Source organism: Ictidomys tridecemlineatus, chromosome 15 (genome assembly GCF_052094955.1).
Source record: "Ictidomys tridecemlineatus isolate mIctTri1 chromosome 15, mIctTri1.hap1, whole genome shotgun sequence".
Classification (NCBI taxonomy): Eukaryota; Metazoa; Chordata; class Mammalia; order Rodentia; family Sciuridae; genus Ictidomys; species Ictidomys tridecemlineatus.
Window position 1 is genome coordinate 5112022 of NC_135491.1, and position 27266 is coordinate 5139287.

Consider the following 27266-nt stretch of genomic DNA (forward strand, 5'->3'; position numbering starts at 1 on the left):
TTTACGGGTGCCCTGTGGTTGCACATAGTGATGGGATTCGTTGTTATACATCCACTCATGCACACAAAACAACAATAAAATGAGGCCAACATCACCCCCCGCACTTCCCCGTCCCTCCTAACCTCCCCCACCCCTTGGTCCCTTTCCTCTGCTCATCTCCCTGTGGTTCTCATGAGATACACCCCAACTTTCTTTTCCTTTTTCCTCTCTAGCTTTCACATATAAGAAAAAACACGTGACCTGGACCTCCTGAGTTTGGCTTACTTTTCTTAACATTAACATGGTCTCTAGTTCCATCCATTTTCCTGCAAATGACATAATTTCACTCTTCTTTATGGCTGAATAGCACTCCACTGTGGGTATATGCCATATTTTCTTACCATTCACCCATTAATGGACACCTAGGCCACCTGGCTGGTTCCATAGTGTGGCTATTGTGACTTGTGCTGCTATAAACATGGGAGTGCACATATTGCTGTAGTTAACATGACAAATTCCTCAGGGTAAAAACCAAGGAGTGGCCTAGCTGGGTCATATGGTGGGTCCATGCCTAGTCTTTGGAGGAAACTCCAGACTGATTTCCAGAGTGCGTGTACTAATTTACACTCCCACTAAGACAGCAAAAGTGTTCCTTTCATCCACATCCTCCCCAGCATTTATTATTGTTACAATTCCTGATGACTACCACTCTGAAATCTCAGTGTATTTTTAATTTTTTTCTATTCTCAATTCTTGTATCTTTTACTTATTTTCATGCCTTAGGACCTGATGCTGCTGTTCCATTTGGCGTGATGTTTGCTGAAGACACCTTTTAACTTGTCGGGGGAAATTGCTCTTGTTCCCAGCTGGCTCTAAGTTATCATGAAGGCCTTTGAAATTTCCAGTGTTGATCTTTTTATCTCTTCAGATTTAATGAGTTAAGGGTTATATGAAAACAGAAGCCACACTATGAATTTAGCAGAGAGATTTTGTGTGTGTGTGTGTGTGTGTGTGTGTGTGTGTGTGTGTGTGTGTGTAAAACTGAAGATTGCCTCCAGGGGCACTGAACCACTGAGACACAGCCCCAGCCCTTTCTATTTTTTTTTTTTTATTTTGAGGCAGGGAGTCACTACATTGCTGAGAGTTGTATTAAGTTAGTGAAGCTGGCCTTGAACTTGTGACTTGTGATCCTCCTGCCTCAGCCTCCCTCTTTATTGGGATTACAGGAGTGTGCCACTGTGTCCAGCTGTCCTTCCTCTTTCCCATCTGCATCAACCCTTGATGATCCACTGCTGACTTACACCATTTTGCAGGGAGGCACTTCCAGCCTCCTGTCTGGACAAGACCCCACCCTCTGGGGACCTCAGCTCATCCCTGAGGCAACTGTAGGCTTGTGGAGGCAGCTGGTCCCCAGCCCCACCTCAGCACCAGCAGCACAAGCCACCAGTTCCCCTTTGGAGGGTGACCACAGCTGTCACTCACCACTGGCTTCCTGCCAGGGCTTCCTCTGTCCTGCCCTACCCCAGCTTCATAGGACCCTGGACTGGCTCCGGCCCTGGCACATGCAGGATGCTGCCCCTGCTGCTGCTGCCCTTGCTCTGGGCAGGTGAGTGGGCTGAGGGAGGGGCGGCCAGGATGGAGACGGGGCTGAGCTGAGCCTGTGTGTCCCCCCAGGGTCCCTGCAGGAAGATGCGGGGTACAAGCTCCAGCTGCAGGAGTCGGTGACAGTGCAGGCTGGCCTGTGTGCCCTGGTGCCCTGCTCCTTCTCCTACCCCTGGAGAAGGAAGGATCCCCCCAGCAAGCTCTACATCTACTGGTTCCGGGAAGGGGACTGGACATACTATGATGGTCCTGTGGCCACAAACAACCCAAAAATGGACGTCAGAACAGAATACAGGAATCGATTCCATCTCCCTGGGGACGTCAGGGACAACAACTGCTCTCTGCTCATCAGAGACGCCAAGAAGGAGGACACAGGAAGCTACGTCCTGAGAGCAGATATAGGACGGGATATAAAATATATCTACAGAGATAAGAAGCTGACTCTGCAGGTGACAGGTAGGCGGGGCCCAGGATGGTACCCAGGTAGTGGAGACCCCTGGATTAGAACAGGGTCAGGACGTTAGAGCTGTCCCTGCTCTGGTCTTGGGGCCGGGGTGCTCAGAGGTGGTACAGGACCCAGGGCCAGCTCGGGCCCTGAGGCTCCAGTCACTCTCAGCGTCCCCCTGGGTGTCCCCTCTCTCTGGGGCCCAGGCATCTGGCTCTCTCCTCCTCAGCCCTCACAGAGAAGCCCGTCATCCACTTTCGGGAGCCTCTGGAGTCCGGCCGCCCCACAAACCTGAGCTGTCGCCTGCCGGGGTCCTGTGAAGGGGGAAGGCCTCTCCGATTCTCCTGGACAGGGGCGGTCACTAGCTCCATGGCCCCCGGGGCCCTCCAGTCCTCAGTGCTCAGCCTCACCCCGCGGCCCCAGGACCACGACACCAACCTCACCTGTCAGGTGAAACTGCAAGGATCTGCGGTGACCACGGAGAGAACCGTCCAGCTCAATGTCTCCTGTGAGTGCAGGAGGCCAGCGGGGTCCCTAGGGTATTGTGAGCAGGGTGTGTGTGAGTGAGTGTGTGTGTAAATTAGTGTGTGTGTGTGTGTGTGAGTGTGTGTGTATGTGTGTGTGTGTGTGTGTGTGTGTGTGTAGAAGGAGAAGGATAAAGTCAGACAACTTGTTTGTGGAACTGAGCGCTTGGAGTCCAGGTGGGGGGGTCAGAGGGACAGCACCCCCCCTTCCTGGTGTCCATGGCCCCCTTGGGCTCCTCCATGGCCCACGCCCTTCCCACTGCTCACTCTGAAGCAGGGCCCTGTCTTTCCTCCCAGATGCCCCTCAGAACCTCAGCATCCACATCCTCTTGGGAAACGGCACAGGTAGGAAAGCGCTCTTCCAGTCCACAGCTGAGACCACCTCCAAGTACAGGGGACTCAAGCTTACTGGAACTGGATTTAGGAGCAGGAAGGAAGAACCGTCCCCTTCCATCACCTTCCCTCTGTGCACCCCACGTTCACACACTAGGTTCTTCTCAAAGTCACAGTCTCTGGACCCTGCCCGTCCCCTGTCCCTGCCAGGTCCACTTCTTACTGGGATCTCCAGGACCCACAGATCCATGCCACCCCACCTCACCATGGCTCGGCTCTGGGGGCTCCCGCCCCTGCATGGCCTCCTGAGTCCTGGTCCTGCTGCACTGACCTACCCTCTTTCCAAGGCCACAGGGCTCTCTGCTTTCTCTGCCACACAGTCCACACAGGTCCCTGTGAGACGCTGCGCCTCCTCTCAAGACTCGCAGCCAAAGTCTCCAGGGTGTAAGGCTCAAGCCTTTGAGAACGAGGAGGAATCCATTGGGGATGGGCCAAGGGAGTGGGGAGGTCCAGTCAGACCTGGGAGCAGGGCCCCATGAGTCCCCCGCTGGCGGTCTCTTAGCACCTCTTTCCCCCCAGCTTTCCGGGAAGGCCAGGCTCTGGTGCTGCGCTGTGCTGCAGACAGCAACCCTGCGGCCCAGCTGAGCTGGTTCCAGAGGTCCTCCACCCAGAACGTCTCCCACGTCTCTGACACTGGGCTCCTGGACCTGTCCCGAGTAGGGGCTGCGGAAGGAGAGGCCTTTACCTGCCGAGCTCAGAATGCACTGGGCTCCCAAAATGTCTCTGTGAGGCTCCACAGAGACACTTTTTCCTGTGAGTTCGGGAACCCTGAGGTCTGGACGTCTGGATTCTGGAGAAGGGGCACCTGCTGACCCTCCTGCTCCTTCCCCACAGACCCCCCAAGGCTGCTGGGACCCTCCTGCTCCTGGGAGGCCCAGGCTCTGCTCTGCAGCTGCTCCTCCTGCGCCTGGCCGCCCCCCTCCCTGCACTGGCGGCTGGGGGAGGGGCTGCTGGAGGGGAACAGCAGCAATGCCTCCCTCAGGGTCACCTCCAGCTCCGTGGGGCCCTGGACCAACAGCTCCCTGAGGCTGCATGGGGCGCTCAGCTCTGACCTCAGGCTGAGCTGTGAGGCCCAGAACGCCCAGGGCACCCAGAGCGCCACCGTCCTGCTGCTGCCAGGTCAGGGGCCTGTCGTGGAGGGAGACAGAGTGTCTGAGGGGAGCCTCCTGGATCTGGGGGGGGGGCTGGGTCTGGAATAAGCGGCTGGGAGTGGGGCCCTTGGCTTCCTGACTGAGCCAGCCCTGAGCGGCTCCACCAGGAGCAGGAGAGTGAGTCCTCTGCCCTTCTTCTCTGCAGGAAGGTCCGGGCCAGGGGTGTTGCTCGCAGCCCTTGGAGGTGCTGGTGCAGGGGCCCTGCTCTCTCTCTGTCTCTGCCTCCTCTTCTTTTGCATGTAAGTCTTGGTCCCGGAGTTGTAATTCAGGATCTTTAAGATGCGGAGAAGGAAGGCCTCCAATGATCAGGATGGAAATGAAGATTTTACTACTCACAGACCCTGGGTTTGGGGGTGGGGTGCCTGAGGTCATGCGCATGGCAGTCAAGGAGCACCCTGGCTCCTTGGGGGGGGGGGTACAGCATTATCCAGACAGGCGGATTCAGGGGGGTTTAATGGAGCAGGTGAATGTGAGCCCCAGGGAGTCACATTCACAGGGTGACATCTGTGTGTCCATTCAGGGTGTGGGGGCAGGGGCCACTCAGGTGTGCTGTCTGCAGCTGTGATCCCCAGGAGGGAGGGGCTGAGGCAGATGTCTGGTGGAGCACACTGAGGGACGGGAGGAGGTGGAGAGCTAGAAACTGTGGCTGAGCCCCGCTTCCAGCATCAGGAGCTCAGGCCAATGCAGAATGGCTGCTGAGGCCCCACCAGATCCCGAGAATCCACCAGGAAAGGACAGGGAGGTTCGCGGCAGTGAGCAGGCGAGAGGCCCCTGGATCCCAGAAGCGCCACACTCAGTAGATGCAGAGGGGCCTCTGTTCTCCTTCCTGACAGCCGTATTGGTCCACACTGTGTGTACCTGCCATCTAAGGGCTGAAGGTGAATAGCTCAAGGGCTTTCAGCGTGTTCACAGAGGAACGCACCCATCGCCACCATCAATTTAGAAGGTTTTCGTGAGGCCAAAGTGAAAAAGGGTTCCGCTCCCTCTCGTCGTCAGCCCCCGATTTTCCTCCCGCCCTACCCTCTTCTGTCCCTGGCTTGGCGTAGGTGAAACCCTACGGTACCAGTCCTTTGCGTCTGGATCCTCTCACTTCGCACAGTGTCTTCAGGGTTCTCCCACGTTGCAGCCCGTGTCAGAGCTTCAACCCTCTTGGTTCCTAAAGGGCACTGCTTGGGGACTGGAGCTGGAGTGGAGGAGCACGTGCCCACCATGCTCAGGGCTCTGGTTAGATCCCAGCACTGGAAAAAGAAAACAAGACTCCAGTGATATTCCACCGTACGGATGACACACATTTCCTTCACCCATTCACTATGTGATGGGCACTTGGGTGGCGTCCACCTCTTGGCCATCATGAATAACGCTCCTATGATCGTTCATAAGCAAGTTCTTACGTAGAAGGGGTCCTGTAGGAGTGGAAATGCAGGCCCAGGCCACTCAGCCCCGTCCCTGGGTGGGCACGGGATGGAGTCCTCTCACGTCCAGGCTCTGGGTCGGCTGGGTTCTCCATCTTCGCGGCAGGCTGCCCACTTGTGCTGGAGCTGGTCCGACTGCCTGTGTGTTCCTTCCCTCAGAGTGAAGTCCTGCAGAAAGCACGGGCCTGGGAAACCAGAGGTCATGGATGACAGGGACCCTGTCATGGACACCGTCCCCTGGGTGAGTGATGTGCGTTGGGTCATGGGGCGGCGGGGAGGTCTGTGCACGTCCACACTGAGGCCTTCAGCATTTCCCACACCTGCTCCTCCCTGGTCACCTGGCAGAGACCCAGGCGGTGCCCTCTCTCCTGTTCTTGCCCTTCATCTTCCGGAGCCGGTAATGGCTACGTCTGCCCGCCTTCCTTCTAAGAAAGCTAACTGGCCCTCGACTCATCCTCCTGCCCGAACTCTGCTGGACACTCAGTCTACCTCCCTCCTCGCCTCCGCCTTTCACCCTGGACACAGGCTGCCAGAACCTTCTCCCCAAGGCTCTTACCTTCCAGCCTACCAGAGCCCCGAGTTGTTGTCCCATTGCTGGGAGAATCAGGTCCGCACTCCCGGGCCCATCACCTGATGGCCAGCCCCGTCTGTTCCCTGCCCTCTGGTCCAGCCACAGTGGCCTTCTCACTGTTCGCACACAGAGACACACACTTGCAGCTCTGACCTCGGCAGGCACAGCTCCTCCTGCCTGGAACACCCTTTCCTCCCCCTTTCCACCAGGCCCCCTGGTCTAACCCTCGGCTCTAACCTCCACTCCAGGAAAACCCTGTCTTCCTCCCTGCGGGCATCCCCCCGCCATGTCCCCAGGGTCCTGCAGGCCTCCCTGTGCTGAGGGGCTCAGGATGCCCTCTTCACCTGTCTGCACCCTCTCACTGTATTGGTGACATTCTTCAGGACCAGGGCTGGCTCTCCCTCAGCCTGCTCCTGTCTAGCATGTTCCCCTTTATAGAACCAGGTCCACGTTACCCTGGATGGAATTACCCACGGTGCTTGGTTCCTGATAAGCACTTAGCCCAGGAACAAGCATTGTTCACTCTTACTCCCTCATTTTTATTCATAATATGTGAAACACCGGGAGCCTTCCTTCCAGCCCGATGCGAAGGTGTGGGCGATGGCTGACACCTCACCCTGCCTGTGTGGCTGCTTGGTCCCCGCCCAGTGCTGCTGTTCTGGGTCTCCTCTTCCTAGAGCTGACATGTACATATAAGAAGCACACTCCACTTAGTTTTTCCCAACCCACAAAGGGCGCCCTGTTCTGCTCACTCTTCTTGGACTTGCTTTGTGGACTCTGGATCACACTGATGATTCAGACACATTATTGTGTAGAACTGCAGCTTATTTTTCCCTCCTGTACAATAGTTTATCTTGTGATCATGTCGATTATCTAGGCTCAGACAGATGGACAGTTGAGTTGTTTCCAGATTCAGGGAGTTTTTCTTTAGCATCATGTGGGAATTGAATGCCTGGGTCACGGGTATGTGAAGGTCCATCTTTACAAGATTGTGACACACACTTTCCCGAAGCCCTGGTATCCACGTACACCCCCACCTGTGCCTGTGAGACCCAGGAGGTACGCCCACAGTCTCTGCAGCTTGGTTTTACTGCTTGTCTCAGTGTGTTCTCGTCTCACTCTCTCACTACGGTGTCGGTTTGCATTTCCTTGGTGTCCAGGAAGATGAAAATTTCTACATTTTCTCTGGCATGTCACACCTCTCTATGCAATGCCTGTCACATCCGGAGCCCGTTCCTCTACTGACTGTTCAGTCTTGTCAGATTGAACTTGAATTTGTTGGGGGGCTTTATGTATTGATACACTAATTTTTTTTCTGCAAATGTGTACCTCCCAGTGAGTAGCTGGCCTTCACTTTTCCCAAGGTGACCTTGGGTGAACGTAAGTTCTTAATTGTAAGGTGATCATCTTCATGGATCATCTTTATTCTACTGAGTGTCTTTTAAGAAAATCTTTCCCATCCCAAGATTGGGATATTTGGGTAAAGTTTCTACTAAAATTTTCATATTTTGCTTTTCACATTTAAGTGCTGAACCTACCTGGGGTTGGTGTCTGTGTGTGGTGTGCAGTGTGTACCCACAGGTACTTCCTGTGTCGACACACATGCCACTCTGTCATGCATCCTCATACCATGTGGGAGCGGGCCCCTTCTGTGGCCTCTGCTATGAAGCAATGACCAAGTTTATTGTCTCTGAGCCAGAACGGTCTAGGAGTAAACAGAGAGGCCCCGATGTCTAGTGGGGCAAGACCCCTCCTCGGTCTCCTTCCACAATAGTCTTGGCTATTCTTGGCCCTTTGGTTTTCATGTGACTGTAGAATCAGTTGGTCAAGTTCTAAAACAGACTTCTGTGGTGTTTTCATTGGAGTTACATTGAGCCTGTTGGTCAGTTTGGGAAGAATTTGCTTATTTATGAATCCTTCTTATCCACACAAGTGTATTCGTCTTAAATCTCTTTTAGTGTTTTCAAGGAAGATGTAGGATTTCTCCACACAGGGCTGGTTCCTCTTTTGATGTTTCTTCCTAAATGTGGTTAGGGTTGCTATTATAATATCTATCTTTTAAAAAGTGTATTTTTAAAAATTTCATATTGCCTAAATGATGAGTGAGAGCCTTTTTTTAAAATGTGAGGGATTTTTTTGGCAATAAAAAAATATGACAGGCAGGACTTTGGTGTCATTTAGGGTCTCATTCCTTTGGTAGCTGAGGAATTCTTAGGTCTTTTTCCTGCTGATGTGTTAATGACTGATTGATTGACTGGTTGCAGTGCTGGGGATTGAACCCAGGCCCTCTCTCCTGCTTCACTAATGCTCTGCCCCTGAACTACACCGCCAGCCCTTTTTATTTTTTATTTTGAGACATGGTCTCGCTAAGCTGCTGAGCCTGGCTTTGAACTTGCCGTCCTCCCACCTCGGTGTTTCAGTCAGCGATTGGCTGCTGTGACCTAAAGACCTGACGAGAAGAATTTTAGGAGGAGCAGGTTATTTGGGGCTCATGGCTTCAGAGGTCTCAGTCCATAGAGAGCCAGCTCCACTCATTCCTGGGGGCTGCAAGTGAGGGCAGAACCGCATGGCAGAAGAGCGTGGCGGAGAGAAGCCACTGGAGACACCAGGAAGCAGAGAGAGACGGACAGACAGATGGAGGGGGAGATCCCTTCCTGGACAAAATATAAACCCGAGGGGCAGGCTCGGTCACCCCACCTCCTCCAGCCACACCCTCTCCAGTTATCACTGGTTTATCCCTCCAGGGGATTAGTGCACTGATTGGGTGAAGCTCCTCATGACGCAATCATTTCTCCTCTAAGCTTCTTGCATTGTCTCACTCAGGAGCTTTCGGAGGACACCTTCTATCTAAACCATGACACTCAGCCTCCAGGTCACTGGGATTACAGGCGTGCACCACTGCACCAGCTGGCCTGTTCTTTTCTCAGAGAGAGATGACATCTCAGAGACGGGTGTTATCCTAGACTGCCATGATTTGCGGAGTCAGAGCAGCTGAATTCGATGCAGGTGTGATTCTATTTTCTTCAACAATCAGCTCATCCCTTTGGACTTCCTCTCATGTGCCCCGTAGGTGTATTTTCTTCTATGAGATTTCAACATTTTACCCACTTTCCTGAATACTCACTTTGAGGGGAAGTGAAAGCACACAGACCTGGCTTCCTGCAGCCACAGAAGTGGCACCACCTCTCAGACCACTGGGTACCGGCTGAGATCTGCTGAACTGCGGAAAAATGCGTTTCACTTCCTCACTGTCGGTCCACACAGAGCTTCTGCTTTTTCTTTCCAACACAGATGGAGCTGAACTCCTCTGGTGGGCTCCCCAGGGCTTCTCTGTGACTGCATCCCTTTACGGTGACACCCACCTGCACAGGTGACACAGATGTCTGGGTGCCAAGAACCAGCTCCATTGTCTAAGTAGCTTCGTCGAGTGAAACTCAAATTACTAATTTTTTATTGTTGTTTTGGTGCCAAGGATTGAACCTGAGGCCTTGCAGATGCTAGGCAAGTGCTGTACAAGTAAGCCACATCCCCGGCTCAAATTACATTTTTAATTTATCTTGTATCCTTTTGATTTGGTAAGCTATCCTATTAATTGAAATAATCTGTATATATAAATTGAATTATTTTGAATAATTTAAAAATTTAAAAACATCATATATTGGTTGGTGTGGGGTATTACTTTGAATCCTTTGGGATTTCGAATTAGATGATTTTGTCAGCTACAAGATCATACCAGCTTATTTCTTCTCTTTATATCCTTTGTTCCTTTTGTTTGTTCTAATGCACTGACTGAGACTCCAGTCAAACTCAAGGAGAAGTGTGTGACCTTGGGCATCTTTTGTTACTCCTGACTTTGAGGGAAATGAACTCTCTAACTCAGTATCCTGCCATTTAGGTTGGTTTCTGTCAACCTTATTCAGGTTAAGGAAATTCCTTTCTATCACTAAACCACTTTACATTTTTTATTATAAATTTTTATTGAACATTTCAAATAAAATCCAACTGATAGGATTTGTGCCCTCCTAAATCTATTACCATTGTTAGTGACGATTAATTTTTTGTTGATGTCGTTGTACTGGGGATTGAAGCCTGGGTCTTGCTCATACTACACGCTTCTGCCAAAGATTTTTCTCAGGTGAAACTACTCTGTCTTTCCTGGGAGAGCCACATTGTTCCGGGCGTGTGTTTTTGATACCCTGTAGATTCAGTTGGTTAGTGTCTTTGCCTCTTTACATCAACAGACCTGTGACTTCCTTTCTTCTCCTGTCGACTTTGTTTGGACATTGATCTGCCGCGCGACCAGCACGCTAGCTTCCATACTAGAGGTCCGAAGCATAGAAGTTAACTAGTGAGATCAAAATAAACACACAGAAACTCAATTTACCTTTTTCTTGACCAGGTCTGAGAGGCTCCTGCCTCGAGCCACCCGGTGGGGTAGCGAGGTTTACACAAGAGACCAGCAGGAGAGAGGAAGGGGCACGCCAGGGAGTGGCCTTTTATTGGGGAACAAGAAATTCAGGGGAAAATTCCATCCAATGAAGGTCGAGGGGGACAGCATTCCAAGGTCAGGGTCAGTGATTGGCCTCAGGGTCAATGGTCACTCACACCCCCACACAGATGGGCTCTCGCCCATCCTAAAAAGGGTGGGGAGATAACATTGAGGGGGTGAAGACAATTGCTCCTTTCTATCGTCTGGAAGAGAGTGCATGAATCTGGGATGGCTCACTTCTTGACAGGTTGATAGATGTCAAGGGCTTGGTGTTGTCTCCTCACTCCATTTTCCTAGATCAGTCATTTTATGTGTTGTTCAGTGAGCTTTTTCCTGGGGACATGTTAGTTTTTTGAAAAAGGTCATGTGTGCGTGCATTCTGCAGTCTCTGTACTAGTTTAGAGAGTTTACTTCCCCTTTTATACTCCTGGCAGAGTGCCCAGTGACTTCTCTCTTTTTCTCTAGGTAAATCTCACTGTCTTCCTATTTACTATCAGTTTCAGAGAACCAACTTTTGGGATGTTTGACTTTCTCACTGCACCTTTGTTTTCTACCTGGTTTGGTTTTGCTCTCATTTTTTCAGCCCCTGCCTTCTGCTTGCTTCCATTCATTCTGATGTGCGTCACTAATTTTTAAGCGGGATACTTAGCTTATTAACTTATAGCTCTTTCTTCTTTATGAAAGTAGTTATGGACGCATTTCTTTAAAACACCACCAGTTTTGATATGTTATTTTTACATCGATCAGTTCCAGATATGTTAGAGCTCATCAAGATTTCTTCTTGGAATCTTACATTATTTGGTGTTTTAAAAAATTATACAGATATTTTTAGACCACTTTCCATAAAAGATCCTAACTAGATGCCTTTTGGTGAAAATGCATGGTCTTTATTATACCGAACTTTACATTGTATTGAGGCTTGATCTGTGACCTGTACCTAATGAGGTTTTATAATGTTTCCTGTGTGCTTAAGAATATGCATATTTTTATCTCGGGAAAGGTGTCTTAAAATCTTAGATGATGATAACATATTTGTCAATTCCTCCCTGCAGATCTACCACGTGTTTCTTATATCTGTGTGCTTTTAATTAAAACTATTTATTTTAGAAGCATCAATTCTCAGTGTATTGAACATCTGATCACACATGATGTTCCTTTCCATTCACACCGATAAGTTTTGCTTTAAAGTTTATTTGGTTGGATCTTAACACAGCTACCCAACTTTGCGGTGGGTTAGATGGGGTCTTATGCTTTTCAAACCTCATTTTCCCCAACATTTTAAATCTTTATGCTTTAGCGGTGTTTTTTGTACATGGTGTGTAAGCAGCTGTTCAAGGGTGTCCTGTGACACCCTCTTGGGTTTACCCTATCGGTGTTGATTGTGGTCATTGATGTGGAGATTTCACATTTTATTTTTACTTGGCTCTACTTCTCTAATGTTTTGTTTTCCTTCTTTCTTACTTAAAAATCAATGCCTCTCACACAGAACACTTTCATATCTCTTGGTCACTCTTCCTTCTACTCTGTAAAATGTTGGTATTTTCTATAGATCTGAATTTCCATTCTGGGTTATTAAGAACGTATTTGTGATTTTTCCATTCCTTTTTTGAAAATATGCAGCTACCCGTTTCACTAAGCTATTTTGCACCTTCACATTCTGTACTTATCACAGGATATCCTGGGGTTGTTCTCTCTCTCTCTCTCTCTCTCTCTCTCTCTCTCTCTCTCTCTCTGTTTTTTCTTTTTTTTAAATTTGTCTTCCCAATGGGGCTTCAGTCTGGGTTTCCCTGTGCTGAAGCTTCTGGGGGGGTTGTGGAAAATTGAAAACATTTTTTTTTGCCCCTATTTTTACCCGGAGAGAAGAGGAATTCCAGGATCTGATGTCCTTCAGGCCTTGTCCCTTCAGCCCGACCTCCACTTGAGCAGTGAGATGTTTTCCTCAATTGGACCTGGGGTCTCTTGGGGAGTGGTCCCCTACCCCAGCTCCCAAGGGCACCTGAGGGGTCTGGTTGGGGCTGTTCACAGGTGCCTTCCGCAGGACACCTCTTTGCGGATGGACTGCTGAATGCCCCAGGACCCCTGTGACCTGGCGGCCCTTGTTTATATGGGCAGGTGCCTTGTGGCTCCCATCTGGCCAGCATCCGGTTCATTCCCACCAAGACGGCCACTCTGGTGGGAGCGCTGGCCAGGAGATCCCGGTTTGGGCGTGGGGTCAAGTCACAGCGCAGGCCGGTGGCCCAGCACCTGCAGTGCAGCGGCAGAGCGGTGCTGGGGCCCCGGAGGGAAGAGGGCAGGTCCCGGGGGCAGCGGGAGGGGCGGCGCAGGACGCCTCCACCAGGCTGGGGCGGGACCTGCAGGCTGCCGCCCTCGCGGGTCTCGGCTCTAGAGCAAGCCGGTGGGCTCCCTGGGGTCACGCAGTGACGACAGGCACCTGCTTGGGGGCGGGCACCAGGTCCAGTCAGGAAAGCTGCCCGGCTGCCCCGCCGGGAAGCGGTTACAAGGGGTCCAAGGAGGCCAACTCCGCATCGACCACCCTGAGGAAGGAGCAGGGCGAGACCCCGGAGCCGCCGAGGGCGACGGCGCCTGCTGCCGTAGGGGGGAGCAGATGCCCCGGCGACGGGGGTTAAGAATTCGCAGGTGAGGATTCCCACCTGATTCCGCCTTTCTCCCTGCTCCCCTCCAGGGTCCCAGGCAGAAGTCCTGTCCCGACAGCGCCGGGGACCAAGCCTGCCCGGCTGGGGGCGCTGACCCCCCGGGGAAGCAGGAGATGCACTACGCCACGCTCAGCTTCCACGGGACCCCGTTGGCAATGCCTCGGGGGCGCGAGGCCACCAGCAGCACAGAGTACTCAGAGATCAAGACGAGCAAGTGAGGACACCCCAGAGCGCGGCCTGGCGGAGGAGAGGAGAAGTCAGGACTGCGGAAGCAGGAAGCATCGCCACCCAAAACTGAAAGCGCGGCCCTGGTGGAGCAGAGAGAGGGCCACTGCGGGATGGAGAGACTTGGGCTCAAACCGGCCCCAGCGCCTTCTGGGGCATTGTTATCAAGAGAGCCACCTCACCTCTGTCCTCATTTCCCATCCTGTAAGTCAGAGAAACCGAGACATGGAAGCCACAGCAGAGGTGCGCTGCAGGGCAGCTGCTTCCTGCTTCTCCCAACAAAAAGCCTCTCCGGGCAAGTTCCCCTGAGGCTTGGGGACCCCGGCTGGAGCTGGCCACCAGCTTGTGGAAGCCCCTCTAGGAGAGGCCAGCTCCTCTGCCCAGCATCGGGTTCATGCTGTGACGACCACTGTGCTCTCCAGGTCATCTCTTCACCCCACCATGTCCACCAAGGGCTTCAGCATCTCTCTTCCTCCCCAGTCCCTTCCTCAGCCCCTTCAGAGGGTCCAGAGGCCTGTGCACAGCCTAAGAGCTGAGAATGACTTTCTTCCTGGCCTCAGACAACCTCTCACAGGCCTCTCCTTCCTCTGGTTCTCCGGGCCCTTGATGGTCTCCCTGCAGCCCCCACCATTCCCTGGACCCTTCACGCTGGTTCACACCACCCCAGCTTTGCAGCTGCGACCCTCCTCCTGGAGACCATGCCCCTGGCTTCCATCTGGCTCATGCCTTCCTGCTGTCCATCCTGCTCTCCAGATGCTGGTCCTTGGTGGATGGTTGAGAGGGTGGACCGAACACAGACCACATACACGTCCTTCTCGAAACCCAAACTCGTTGGGTTTTTTAAGTGCTAAGACAAAAGCAGTGACGTAAATAAACAGCAATGTTGTCTCCTAAACATTCAAATGGCCATGAGGAAAGGAGTGGGCAAGTCCAGTGTGGCACAGAGTATTGGATAAAGGCTTCAGTTAGAGACAGAGTAGCTCGGGTTAATATCCCAGCCACAGGAGCTCCTTGGGTCATGACGGGGGTGCACATAAGACCTTTAACCTCAGGACAGCACAGCTCGGGGGCTCGGCACACTACCATGGATCCCTCATTTACCCTGATAATGGAGGGACTCGCTGGGAGCTGAACCCAGGGCCTCGTGCAGGCTGAGCAAACACTATTCTACTGAGCAGTATCCCCAGCCCTGCTTTGTGCCACTGTCAAGTTGAAACATCATAAGTCAAGTCGTGCAAAGTCAGGGTCAGTCTGTTGAAGGTCTTCACCATACACACACCTAACGTTAAACACCAGAGAATGTCAAGGAGCAGAAGGAGACGAATTGTGCATTATGCCAACTCTGAGAAAAAGAAAACTTGTGTAGTCCTTTTTGGTGATACCAAATACCCAGGGCCACACTGTTATGTTCTTACAGGATTCTAAAGCACCCACTCTTATTTCAGAATATGTACACAAGGAGTGCTTATAGTCAAAGGCAGAAAATGAGACGCTCTTAAGTGTCAGTATGGGGTCACTCATGAAGAGGACCTTCTTGTCCTGCTTCTGGGACTGAGAGATGACCGCACAATGTGAATCTTTGTAACAAAAACGTGAAAATATAGCAAGATAGGACAAGTCTGGTGTTCTGAGAGTCATCTTTTGTTGGAGATTTTGAATAAAAAATAAAAGTTCCTTAACAGAGATTATGGCCCAATGTCAGGGACAACTCATCCCGCCTATCCAGAGGCTTGATAGATTTGACAACACTAAAATTGGAACAGTTTTCTCAGAGGACTCTGGAGATAAAGTTAGGTCTGCAAAGTATAAAGCTTACCAGACATTATTGGTTGTGGGGACACTGGGAGAGGTCCTGACAGTCAGCAAGACCCATCTGACTGAAGGCCAGGGACCTGGCAGGGCCTGGCAGATCCTGAAATGGTGAAGGGGGTAAAGCCAGGGCTGAGTGAATGCTGAAAGGAAGTCGGTCCTGGTGGAAGTGGGTCCAGGTCCCCACAGCCCCTCCCCAACTCACAGCAGCCCCAGGGCTGCTCAGGGCAAGAGGAAGAGATGGAGGCTGCAGGCCGGGCTGGGTTCCCTCTGCAGTAGGGCCGAGTCCACCTGGCTGTCTTTGCAGCTCCAGTGCCTGCGCGGTGTGTAGCCAAGGCAGAGCTCAACGCTGATTTATGGGTGTTTCGAGTATCTCAGCCTCTCCCCAACATAGTCTATTCCATGAGGCAAATCCCTGCACACTGCAGGTTGCAGTGAGGAAACAGCCACAGGCCCACAGCTCACACCGCTGCTGGCCCAGAACAGGCAGCAGGTGCCCTTTACAACTCCAGCCTCGGCCGGTTCTTCCTGCTTCAGCGCAGCTCATCCCCAGCCTCCTGCTTCCCCTCGCCTCCCCAGACCCTCTCTGCAGGCCACATGGAAATTCTGATTCTCTGAGGTGCTCTGGCTGGTTTGGTTGCTCCCCTAAGACGCACAGAAGTTCACCAGCGACCTTCCTCCTCTGGGAACCTTCCGGTGGATCACGCCTTGCCTGTAGTAAGCAGGTTGAGAATCCACTGGAAGCAGAGGAAGGTGGTGCTGGGAGCTGGTCCTTGCAGAAATGACCTCAAATCCCCTGGACTCCCCTCTGGTGGCAGCTCCTGTGCTACGGTCTGATGGTCCATCCCTCTTGAATGTAAACCCTCCCCAGAGCATGTCTTCTGCCCTCTGGTTTCTTTGGGGATCCAGTGTTTGATACAGGGCTCAGGAGCACGCTCTGTGGTACCAGGTGGGTGTCGGTTGCCATCCCAACCCCAGAACGTAGGCGATGATGTGAGACCCTGTGTGGCCACTCTGAGCCTCAGTTTCCCACTCTGTCAGATGACACTTACCAACCGCCCCCTCTCAGCTGGTGGCGAGGGTGAAATGAAGCAGTGTGGGGAGACAGCCGGGGCCTGGCACCCGGGGCCTGGCACCGGGGAGCGCCAGCCAACACCCAGCTCCCTCCTGGGCTCCTGAGCGAGGGGACAGCCAGCAACACTCAACATGTGGTCCTCAGAAGAATTCCTCGTCTCCCCGTCTCCCCCAGAGTGGAGGAATAAGCACAGGGCAAACAGAGGGCCCGAGGGAAAGCACCGAGAGGCGCGCACCTGCCCCGTTTCTTCCCGGATCCTGCTTATCTGGGCGTCCTGCGGGCCTGGGGCTCGGACCTTGTGCCTGGGGATTTGGGCGAATGGCAAGAGCAGGCAGTTTCCTGGACTCAGAGACCCGCGGTGCTCCAGGACCACGGACAGCGCCAACCCCGCGGCCCGGTCGCCCAGCAGGCCCTGGCGGGTGGAGCGCCCCCTGCAGACAAGCTCGGGTCTGTCTCAGAGGCAGAAGGAAGCAAGTCGGGGAACCGGGTTGGTGACCTTCTGTCCTGCAGGACAGAGGGGCTGTTAAGGGGGTCCAAGCTTCTCCTCAGCCTCCCCTCTGAAAGCGCCCTAGGGAAGAGAGGACTTAGCTGCAGAGAGACAACACATTTCTCACAAGGCACCGGGTTCCTCACCTCTCAGGGCCGACTACGTGTCCATACGACACTGTGTCAGACTCCTTCCCCTCCTCCCCTCACTGTCCAGAGGGCTGGGATTCATCTCTTGATTTAACTCCCTTCCTTCTACTGTCATGTAGCTCTGGACAACACTATTTTTGAACAACAACAACAACAACAAAAGAACATTTTTGTGGCCCTATTCTGTGCCTGGCTCTAAGTCAAGTCCTGCTTGATCTCACGTGAAAGAATGAAGTATCAGGAGACTCATTAGAAATATGTATTTTAGCTCATGGGTTACAGAAATAATTTCTAATCTCTTCATTCGGTGTGAACAGTAATTACTCAGATTGGAAAAATGATCCTGTGGCCTTAGGGGACCCCGGGATGGAAAAATTTGTCATGAGGGGCACAGAAGACCCAGAAAGGGCAAAATGGTGATATGGTAAGGAGAGGAGAATTGATAGATACCATGAGGGGGGAGGCCTGGGGGGATGAAGGAACTATTTAGAAGTCAAAGCTCATTCCGAAGGTGTGACTGCAGGGCCCGTGGGAGACGTAAGAACTGGCTGAAAGATGCCAGCAAGTCCAGCTGTTTTCTGGACTCAAACTGACACAAGAAGAGCAAGTGTCACACCCACATCTGCGGCTTGAGCCAGGGGCCCAGCTCTCAGTTACAGCCCTGACCATGGAGGAAGCCATCTCAGAGGAGTTTGAATTCAGTCATCCTTTCTGGAAGCTTCTTGGGTGGCCAGACATGGGCTGATGGCCAGGGAGGTCTTGGCCCCAGGTCCTCCTGCTCCTAGAGAGAAGCTTCAAGAATTCCAAGTGGGGAGCGGGAGGGAGGGAGGGAGCCAGGCCCCACATCTGAGGGGAGTGGAGATGGACACCTGGGAAGGCAACACCTGAACTGGCCGTGGGGGGAGGAGCCATGGTCAGGCAGCCGCTGGACCTGGAGTGAGAGGAGCTCAGTTTCATTTCCTGGGTGGTCCTGGACTACCCTGGCATAGGAGCTTGGGGAGTCTAATCTAGAAAGTGTCTCCAGCTGCCTGCTCCTCCTACGTCTGTCCTGGGGCTCCACAGAGAGGGCTGGTCAGGTGACATCGGGGGTCCCAGACCTGCCCACTCCAAGTCAGGTTGCTGCTGCTGCTTCCCGCTCTGTGAGCATGCAGAGGAGAGAGGCCTGCTGCGGGTGGACTGACCCCACGGAGGGTCTCTGGGCTCCGTGTTGGGGTTCAACGTGGAGAAACGCGCAGGTAGGAGCTGCATGTGAGAAGGTGCATCCAGTGCAGGACCAAGAGCCTTTGCCTCCTCAGGCTCTGACCTTCCCCACCCTGAAAGCTCTGTTTTTATTCTACAATCATCTCTATCTTTTGAACTGTGGAGGAGGCCGGAACATACCACAACTTCTTATACCCACAAACAGCTGCAGCAAGCCAACCAAAGGCCCTGGGCCAATGCCACCGCCTTAGGGACCTCCAGATCAAGCTCCCCGGGCCACAGGGATGGCAGGGTGAGGGAGAGGAGGACGTTTTTCATGAGACACTCTCCCAAATAGAAAACACCATCTTTGCATGTGCCAGAGAGGGGCAGAGCCTCCTCCAGGGGCCTGGGCTGAGGAAGGCAGGAAGGCCTGAGGCTGAAAGGGAAGGGTCAGCGGGGGCTGTGCAGAGGCCACTCCTGTGCCACCTGTGCTCTGTGCTCTAGGTCCCCCAGTGCTGACCCAGGTACCTGACATTCAGGTCCTGGAGTCTGGGCACAAAGGGATCCTGCCTTCCCCATGCAAGTTTGTGGGGACAGGACCCAACAACTCTCCCAGCATTGGGCCACCCTGAGACACTGCACCCCAAACCACACTTCTTCTAATCCAAAGATCCTCTGCACAGGATCCCCAGGTAGACTCAGATCCGGTCACATGTGCTAGTTCCGTGAAGGGGCCATCCTCACCCAGATGCTCCAGGGCCACACAGCACAGTCCTCAGCACCAAAGGCCAGGGCAAGCCCTCCGCCCTAAGACTTCCAGACCAGCACCGTCCTGCCCCCGAGTACAAGATGCTCCACATGTGGAACACAGGGACACCAGGGCTCTCTTTGAGGATGACAGGCATGTCCTAGAAGAGGGCAAGGTCATGGAGTGTGGGGACGGGGAGGAGGAGGGCGGGCAGGGGACTGCTGACTCCCCTTCACAGCTGGTGATGCCACAGAGTGGACCTTATGTGGTGCAGCTCTTGTGTCAGGTCAGCTGGCCAGGGGACAAACAGGCCTCCGGGGGTCCATTCGTGGATGGCATCCTAGAACCGCAGGGACAGAGGCACTAGAGCAGGAAGGTGCAGCAAATTCTCCAGTTCAGGTGACCAGATTCTGACCACGGCTTTCCAGGTCATTTCAAACCAAATGCCTTTGTGGAAAAGAAACAAACAACCAACCAAAAAGTAGAAAAGTTTGATACAATGTTTCAAATATTTGGAGTCAATGGAGAGAAAAAGTTCACGGTAAAGATCTGAAAGAAGTGGGAACTCAAGAGAGAAAAGCCAAGTATCTGGACATGGTTTTTATCCCCAAAATCGTTGCTGAATCCAAGCAGATGTTGAAAAGCTGAGTAGACTATTCTCAGTTACAAGGAGCCACGGGAGTAAAAACTGTGGTTGAGGCTTGTCAAAGACGAGCATCAACACTGACGTGTTTCTGTAAGTTTACAGAAACTTATAGAGTGGGGGACCTTATAGAGTGGGTTGGGCCAAATAGATGAGACCTGGTGAGGACTGAAACCAGACTTAGCTCTCAGGAGGCTGAGGCAGGAGGATTGCAAGTTCAAAGCCAGCCTCAGCAACTTATCCAGGCCCTAGGCAACTCAGCAAGACCCTGCCACAAAACAAAAGATAAAAAGGGCTGGGGATGTGGCTCAGTGGTTGAGCACCCCTGGGTTCAATCCCCTGCACTAAAAAACAAGAACAAACAAAATGGAAAAAAAACTCACTGAAAACAAACAAAACCAAACAAAAACAGACTTGAAATTTCCTCCATCTCTGATCAGACCGAGGTGATCCACCTGCTAGAAGCAAGAGTGGATATGCTCTGCAGAAAGATAATTTGACCAGGAGTCAAATTATCTCTGCTTTTTCAAACTGTAACTGAGCACAGCTGGGGAAACACAGCCACCAAGGGAATGATGAGAACAGGGCTCACCAGAGGACCTGGCCCTTAGCCCAGCTGTGGTGAGAAAGCTGGGGGCAGTGTTCCCAAGGTTCCTGGAGGCGCAGGTGCAGTGGACAATATGGAGCATGCAGAGAAACCTGCCGAGCCAAGCATGCCCACTGCCCCTGGGGGAGCCCATGGGGCACTCACAGGAGGCCTGTGAGCTCCTGTGAGCACTCAGCCAGGGCAGAGGTGGCGTGAAGCTGGTGCTGTCATGGGCTGGCAGTGGGGAGAGCCCTCTGTGGAGGAGGGCGGAGCCAAGTGGAGCCAGGTGCCCCTGTAGCAGGTCATTCCTTAGTGGTCCATGGCAGGAGCCCACTCTGGTTCTCTGCCTGGTTCCTTTTAAAATGTATTCCAACTCAGCAGTGAGCTCTTCCAGTGCGTCTCTGTTTTCCTGGGCCCCTGGGGACAGTCGAAACCCAGGCCTGCTCTCCTCTAAGTGGGCGACCTGTGAAATCCTCCTGGTGCTCTGTTGTTCTGTCATATCTCCCAGAAGGCTCGCAAAATTTTTTAAATAGAATGTCCAGTATTTTGTATAAAAAGGTGTGGAAATGAGTGCTGTCTGAAGTGTCCTTCCTCTGGAATCAAGGACAGTCTAGCACAGCGCTGCACAGTGATGGCGGAATGGTCCTGTGGTCTGTGCTGTTCGACGTGGCAGCCGTGGCCACGTGTGACTGTGCAGCCCTTGAAAGGCATCTACAGTGATTGAGGAACGAGTTTCAAAGTTAACTTTGGTTAAACCTAAATGGGCTCATGGGGCTGGGAGGAGCCTATTTTTGCCTTCTGGCAAGCAGATAGCATAGGGATAGATCCCCGCATCCAGTCCAGGGTCGAGTTTGAGGCATGGCTGGCCTTTTGTGGGTGACCCTTACTTCTCATCTGTGTCCCTTCTTAAGTCCTAACTGAAGGTGTGGGTGTTCACTGGATCCCTTCTTGTGGGATCCTGGACATCAAGTTCTATTCACCCCGTCCCGCGGTTGCCCAGGGAAAGTCTAAGCACACTGCTGGGCTTGGCCCGCTGCACGGTGGTCCCTGAGCTCTTCCTGCGGCAATAGCTCCAGACAGCACCATGTTGTCTCCAGCCCACCCTGACGCAGCTCAAAGCTAGGCTTGATCCCCCCTCTGAGCTGGTGCTCTCTGCTTGCTTCCTTAGCCTTCCGGCCCCTTCAGCAGAAGGGGCTTCCGGTTTTCTAGGTTACTGCCACCTGGTAGCTCTCCGACGTCTTTGGACTGGTGTGTGTGTTGCTTGGTTTTCCAGCTGGTCTCACAATCTCGGTTGACACAGGCCACTCCATCATGGCTAGGAACCTGCCTTTACCTCAAAGAGGCCCTGACCTCCCAAACGAAAATAGCTCCCTTTATACCTTTTCCCTTTATGTTGCTTTATTTTAAATTCCCAGCACTCATCGTCACCTGACCCGGTGATATATATTGATTTATCCATTATCTCTCTCCTGTGAGACTGAAAGCTGTGCGCACTCGCGGGCACACACATACACACACACACACACACACACACACACACACACACACACACACACCATGACCCATGCCTGGAACAGCCCCTACTGGAGCTGTTATTATGTATGTTATTATTTGATCAATAAATGTTTCTAGATGAATGACGCTATGTGATCCGATGGGGAGAAAGATGTGGGTTTTGCCCTCAGAGATCAGTCCAGCTGGGTAGAACTACACCCCAAAGGGTCGGATGGTCACATGGGAGGGCCCTGTGCCCAGGGTTGGGTGAGGTGGGTGGAGAGAATCAGGAAAGATTCCAGGAGGACCCTGGGGGATTAAAGAGGAAGGTGGGAAAGGAAGGGCATATTGATAAGGGACCCAGCCCAGCAAAGCTCCTGAGGAGGCTCTGAGAACCTCATCTCTTCTGGGACCACAAAGCAGCAACCCTGAAGCCAAGAGCCCCCTGGTGGCCAAACCTCAAAAGTAATAAGCAAGTGGTTCATCCTCCTTTCTGCACTTCCAACCCCAGGCCCGCAAGTCCTTTGGAGGGTTTTGAAGCTCAGAAAGTTTAAGTCACTAATACAGGCTCGCCCAGCTCTGCCCCCAAAGCCTGAGGTCTGGGAGCCCACGAGGTCCTCTTCACCCACGCCAGAGACACCAGGATAGATTCAGGTGGAGACGCATAAAAGAATAGGACAGAGTGGGGGAGGGGAAGTCCCACAGCATCTGGGAGCTCTGGAGCCAAGCAGGCGGCGGTGGGAGCCCCAGCTCAGTTACCGAGGCTTGGCTACAGGCAAGGAGGTGGACACGGGGTAGAAGGAGAGGGCGCAGCACCTGGTGGACTGGAGCCCTGGAAGGGAGGCATTCTCACGGTGACTGGGACCTGTATCTGTCACTTCAACTGACTTTGTTCATCTCACTGCACGGAGCTCTCAGCGGCTCGCCAAAGCCCCACAGAAGCGCTCAGCACACGGACCCGAAACTCCACTGGCTCTGAAAGCAGGTGGCTGGGCCCCAGGCCTCTGGGGCGCAGTTCCCACAGAGTTCCTGGACCCTGTCCCCTGCGAGTCCCACGCGGAGGGCCAGACACAAGCTGCAGGGGTTTAATCACAGTGCTGTTTACAGGCATCCCCGCCCGGCTGGCCCGGACCCTAGGGAGACCTGAGCGCTATAAAGCAGCGACCCCGCGGCGCCTCCTGGTGGCAAACACTGTGATCCCAGGCACGTGGGAGTTTGAGACAGGAGGCTCTTAAGTTTTGAGGGCTCTGCAACTTAAGGCCAGACCCTGTCAAAAAATTTAAAGGTGGGGGGTGGGCATGTGGGGTTTCAGCTCAGGGGTAGAATGCTCCTTGTTGGATCCCCAGGACTGCAAAAACAAAAAGAAAGCAACAAACAACACACACAAAGCAGTGTTTTGTTTTTTTTTTAAAAAAAAACACCCACACACACAAAACAACAAAAGCCTTTAAAAAAATGACAAAATGTCTTTTTTAAGACATCGCTAGCCCCTAGAAGGCTCCTTTGCCCCTCTATTTGCGTGGACCAAGAAAGAGGGCAAGATCAGATGCTTTAAAGCGTGTCCTACTCCATCTCGCGGAGGCGCGCAGCCTTCCCAGAACCTTCAGTGGGCACCAGCCCCAAACTGGAGCATGCGCATATCCCATCGCTTTACTGGGCTCCTCCTCTTAGGTTACGCACAGGGTCTCCTTTTTACTCCTTGGGCATGCACTCAGTTTCCTCTCCGCGCCTTTACTTCCTCTCAAACTCCTGACCACACCCTTCCAGTTACGCAGCACTCACGCATCACAATGTGCGTGGCTCCCACGAGACGTGCCACACCACCTTGCAGAAGGTGCAGCAAGAGCTCGGTGGCGCTACCGGCTACTGCATTCCTAGTCCAAGCCCCAGAACAGGTCTCCATAGATGGCGACGGTGAGTGGCAGCTCCCAGCGCGCCGCCTGGCCGCCAGCACCACGTCTGGGTAGTGGCGGATGCCCTCGCGTCACGTGCCCAGCCGGGTGGAGTCCTTGCTGCCGGAGGCACCCACATCACCATGGCGTCACACAGTAGCAGGGGGCGCACCTGGGCCTCGAGGCAGAGCAGCGCGCCCTCATTGTGGTCGAAGGAGGCTCACCTAAGGGCGGGCATCGTGGGGTTGGCTTCCCTTGGATCAGAGGGAGAAGTGGGGAGGCTGCCTGGACAGCACCCCTGCCTGTAATGGACCAGGCACAGGTGTGCACAAGAGGAAGCTTTCTCCAGCCAGGGGCTGGAGGGTTATATTTGGCTAAAGAGAACACCGCGCCTGAAAAGCTGCTCAGGTTGCACTCATGCACCACAAAGAGGTGAGGCCTAGGGGTTTCCAGGGGCAGAGAGAAATAAACAAGTATATTCAGAATTAGGTTGTGTCCCTTGTAGAGGGATGGGTGCCTTTCAGGACCAGTTGCAGAGCCTCCCCTGTTACAGCCCTGATCAGAAGGACACGGTGGAGATCGACCTGGCTGGCCCTCCAGGGCTGCTCAGTGTCTGGGAGGAGGTGCAGGACTCACAAAGACAGAGGGAGGTCAGGGCCTGCAGCTGTGTTGGAGGGAAGGTAGATAAACCTGAAAGACCAATTGGATTTCACTACTGGGGCAGGATACCACCTCCAGGAATGGCCTGATCACTTCCTCTGAAAGGAAGTCACCTCTAGAGACAGGGGCAGCATGGATGGCACCTCTGTGGGGACCAGCTGGGGTTGCACCTGTTTTAAGTTCACAAGCTTTTGTAGCCTCACGGAGACATGGATCAGTCCATCCTAGGACCCTCTCTGTCCTCCCCTTTCCTGTATCATCCATCCCCACCCAGCCAAGACCCCAGGCCTCCAGTCACACCCTCCTTGACCTCTCTGCCTGATGAACCCATAGAAATGCAGCAAGATTAGGGCCCTCCTCAAACCACCATAGCACCCTGGTCCCCAGCTTGGACTACTACAGGAGCCTCCTCACCATTTAGAGCAAGTCAGGCGGCTTCTAGGATTTAGGATGTTCAGAATTATATCCTAACTGTATACTTACTGTCACACCAGGAGGACAGGGACCAGTGCCGCTCAGATATCTACCAGGCATCTAAAACCCCAACTTCCTGATTCCTTTAACCTAACATGCTTCTCCTTCTCCACCCTTCCAGCTGCTCAGACCAGGGGCCTTGGGGCCCAGGACCACTCTTGTCACTCTTCTTGTGGGTAGCTTCAAATTGCAGTCACCCTTGACCTTTCCTTCAGTTGTCACAACAAACCTAGAAGCCAAACACTTCTCAGCATCTCCACAGCCAGCCCCCTAGGCCAGACCTCCTTGCTGCTGGGCTGTTGCAGAAGACCCTCGCTGGCCTCCTGCCTCCCCTCCTTTACAGGTCAGCATCCAGGGGGCCCCGCCCAGTGTCTTACCATCCACCCAGGAGTCTCATCTGCTTTAGTAAGTGTTCCCTGCCTGAGGTCCTTAGCCTACAGGGCTCCTTTTTTCTCTGAACCTCATCCCCTCGCTCTGCCTTTCAGCCATGCTGGCCTCTGCTGTCAGGCACACCAGGACACACCAGCCGTCAGGTGCTCCCACTGACTCCTCCCGCTCCTCCCTGTCAGTGAGCCCAGCAAGTAGCCCCCAGGACTCACCTGTCACAACCATCGGGCACATCTGTCACAGCTGAGCACTGCATTCTGTCAAACCTTCTCTCCCCCAGCACTTGATCAAGTCTTCCCTCTGCCGCCCTTGGATTTCTCTCCCTACTTAGTCTCTTGGGGAGACCCCTTTATGGTTCTCAGATTGTCCCCAGCACCCGTCTTTTCATTCTCCTTATGGGTGACTCCGAATCTTAATGTTTCCAGCCTGGACCTCCAAATGCCTGACTGAAGATCATTGGCTCTTTCACATCTTCTTGGTGCCCAAACTGACCAGGTGCAGCTCCCAAGGCCGAAGGTGACTCTCAGAGATCAGTTCCCTGTCTCCCCAGAGTAGCACCACCTTCCACCTAGCATCTCTGCAGGACAGCATCGTGCCTGAGGGAGTGGGTTTCCCTTTGGTGGCATGGGCTGGCTGAGAAAAGCTAAGAAAAATAGTACGGAGAAATGACCACAGAACACAGAAAGTAGTTTCAAAGAGTGGGCAGTGATGGGCAAAGCTGACCACACAGGTCCAGCTTCTACCAAAGAAAGGAGCCTGTGCTTGATTTATTTATATCAGAAGACAGCAAAGGCTTTCTTCACCAAAACAGGATAGAGGTGGGGGGGGGGTAGGCTGCTCGGTTCCTAGGGGTGACGCCCATCTCCAGAGCTGCGCGGGAACTTCTGGCAGAGCAGAGGGGGCGTTCACTGGCTTTGGGCAGTCTGTCCTGGTGGGCCTGTCACAGGAAGTTCCCAATGCCAGATCTACTCTCATTGGCTATGATGCTGAAAAGGTCCTCACACATTTCATGGATGGCTTCCTGCAGGACAGGACAACAGTCAACCTAGTCCAGGAATCCACCTCCTGAGGTCCTCATCAGACTCTGTCCCACCCCTGATAGAAACCCTGATTTGACTCCCCACCCTGAGCCAGTGGATATTTGAGGTCCTTTATGTCCCTTTGTGGTCTGGACCCCCAACCTCAGCCAGATAAATGCCTGGTGGGCTTCTCCACCCCCTGCACTTCTGGCCAGGCGGAACCCACTGAATGCAGGATGCTGCGGTGACTGGACCTTACCTTCCAGTCTCAGCTTTCATCCACTCATCTACAAATGTCCACTGAATGAGTACCTCCTAGCATGCCCTAGGCACTGGGAACCCAGCAGTGCACAAGGTAAGAAAGGCTGCTGCTCTCTAGGCCCCCAATTCTAAGGAAGAGTCAAGCCATGGATACACAAGTAAATGGCCAGGGTACTTTCCAAAAATGAAAGGCAATCTGAGAAAACTATTTGATGGTGTGACTGAGGAAACAGGGGAGGGAGTTTCTCAGGCTGCAGCGATCAGAGAAGGCCTTGAGCTGAGGTGAGCAGGATAAGGAGCCAGGCATTAGAAAAGCTAACTACAAAGGTAATAGCAAATGCTAAGTCACAAAGAGCAGGGCCTGGCCAGGTCCAGTTGGCTGGGGAGTGAGTTGTGGCTGAAGACCACAGAGGGATGGCATCTTGGAGGCATGCGAAGTGAAGAGCTTGAATTTTATTTTGAAGGAGGTGGAGCCTGGGATGATTTTAGGCTACGGTTGGCAGGATTTGATTTATATTTTAACAGAAGCCCGTGGGCTGCTCCTGAGATGAGAGGGAGGGTGGCCAGGACAGGAGCAGGCGGAACAGTCAGGAGGCTTCTACCGTTACCCAGGGGATCCTTGGACAGTTAAGGCAGTAGACAGGAGGACAAGTAGATTGTGACTCTCTGGAGATAGAACCAGTCGATGGGACTCCGGAGACTTGGTTGAGGGAGGCAAGTGGATGAGTCGGAGGTACTGTCTTAAACACGTGGGAGGAAAGCAGGAGCATTTAGTGGAAGAGACGGTAGATAGGCCTGAATGGAGACAGGGGTGGGTTTAGCAGAATATGGAGTTTCGCTTGGACAAGGTCGGGTCTTTGTGAATTTTCCTGAGCCCTGAGCTGGATCGGGTGGCGCCTCTGGGCTTCCGCAGCTGCCCGTGCACCCCGTGACCTAATCTGACCACTCCGGGTTT

At 53.1% G+C, this 27266-nt stretch overlaps 1 protein-coding gene and 1 long non-coding RNA gene across 4 annotated transcripts; one reads left to right on the forward strand and one right to left on the reverse strand.

The window, feature by feature from the left end:
• Window positions 1-1267: 1267 nt before the first annotated feature.
• LOC144371010 (sialic acid-binding Ig-like lectin 5) lies at window positions 1268-15062 on the forward strand. Of its 3 annotated transcripts, XM_078033073.1 has the most exons (9): window positions 1268-1585; window positions 1654-2037; window positions 2256-2534; window positions 2848-2895; window positions 3463-3696; window positions 3778-4062; window positions 4240-4333; window positions 5666-5747; window positions 13250-15062. In XM_078033073.1, exons 1-9 carry the CDS (start codon window positions 1549-1551, stop codon window positions 13436-13438), a joined length of 1632 nt encoding a protein of 543 aa, XP_077889199.1. In that variant the 5' UTR covers window positions 1268-1548; the 3' UTR covers window positions 13439-15062. The 3 variants fall into 3 exon arrangements, 1 of the variants encoding a protein (XP_077889199.1); XR_013431153.1 differs by lacking the exons at window positions 1268-1585; window positions 1654-2037; window positions 2256-2534; ... (3 more) ...; window positions 4240-4333; window positions 5666-5747 and adding an exon at window positions 8124-9593 and having other exon boundaries at window positions 13250-13339; XR_013431154.1 differs by lacking the exons at window positions 1268-1585; window positions 1654-2037; window positions 2256-2534; ... (3 more) ...; window positions 4240-4333; window positions 5666-5747 and adding an exon at window positions 8124-9652 and having other exon boundaries at window positions 13250-13337.
• A 1576-nt stretch (window positions 15063-16638) lies between these two features.
• Window positions 16639-26060, reverse strand: LOC144371012 (uncharacterized). The gene is made up of 2 exons (XR_013431156.1): window positions 25244-26060; window positions 16639-16833 (listed from the first exon to the last, which is right to left on the reverse strand). It is a non-coding gene; the product is annotated as an uncharacterized LOC144371012 (long non-coding RNA).
• Between the last annotated feature and the right edge of the window lie 1206 nt (window positions 26061-27266).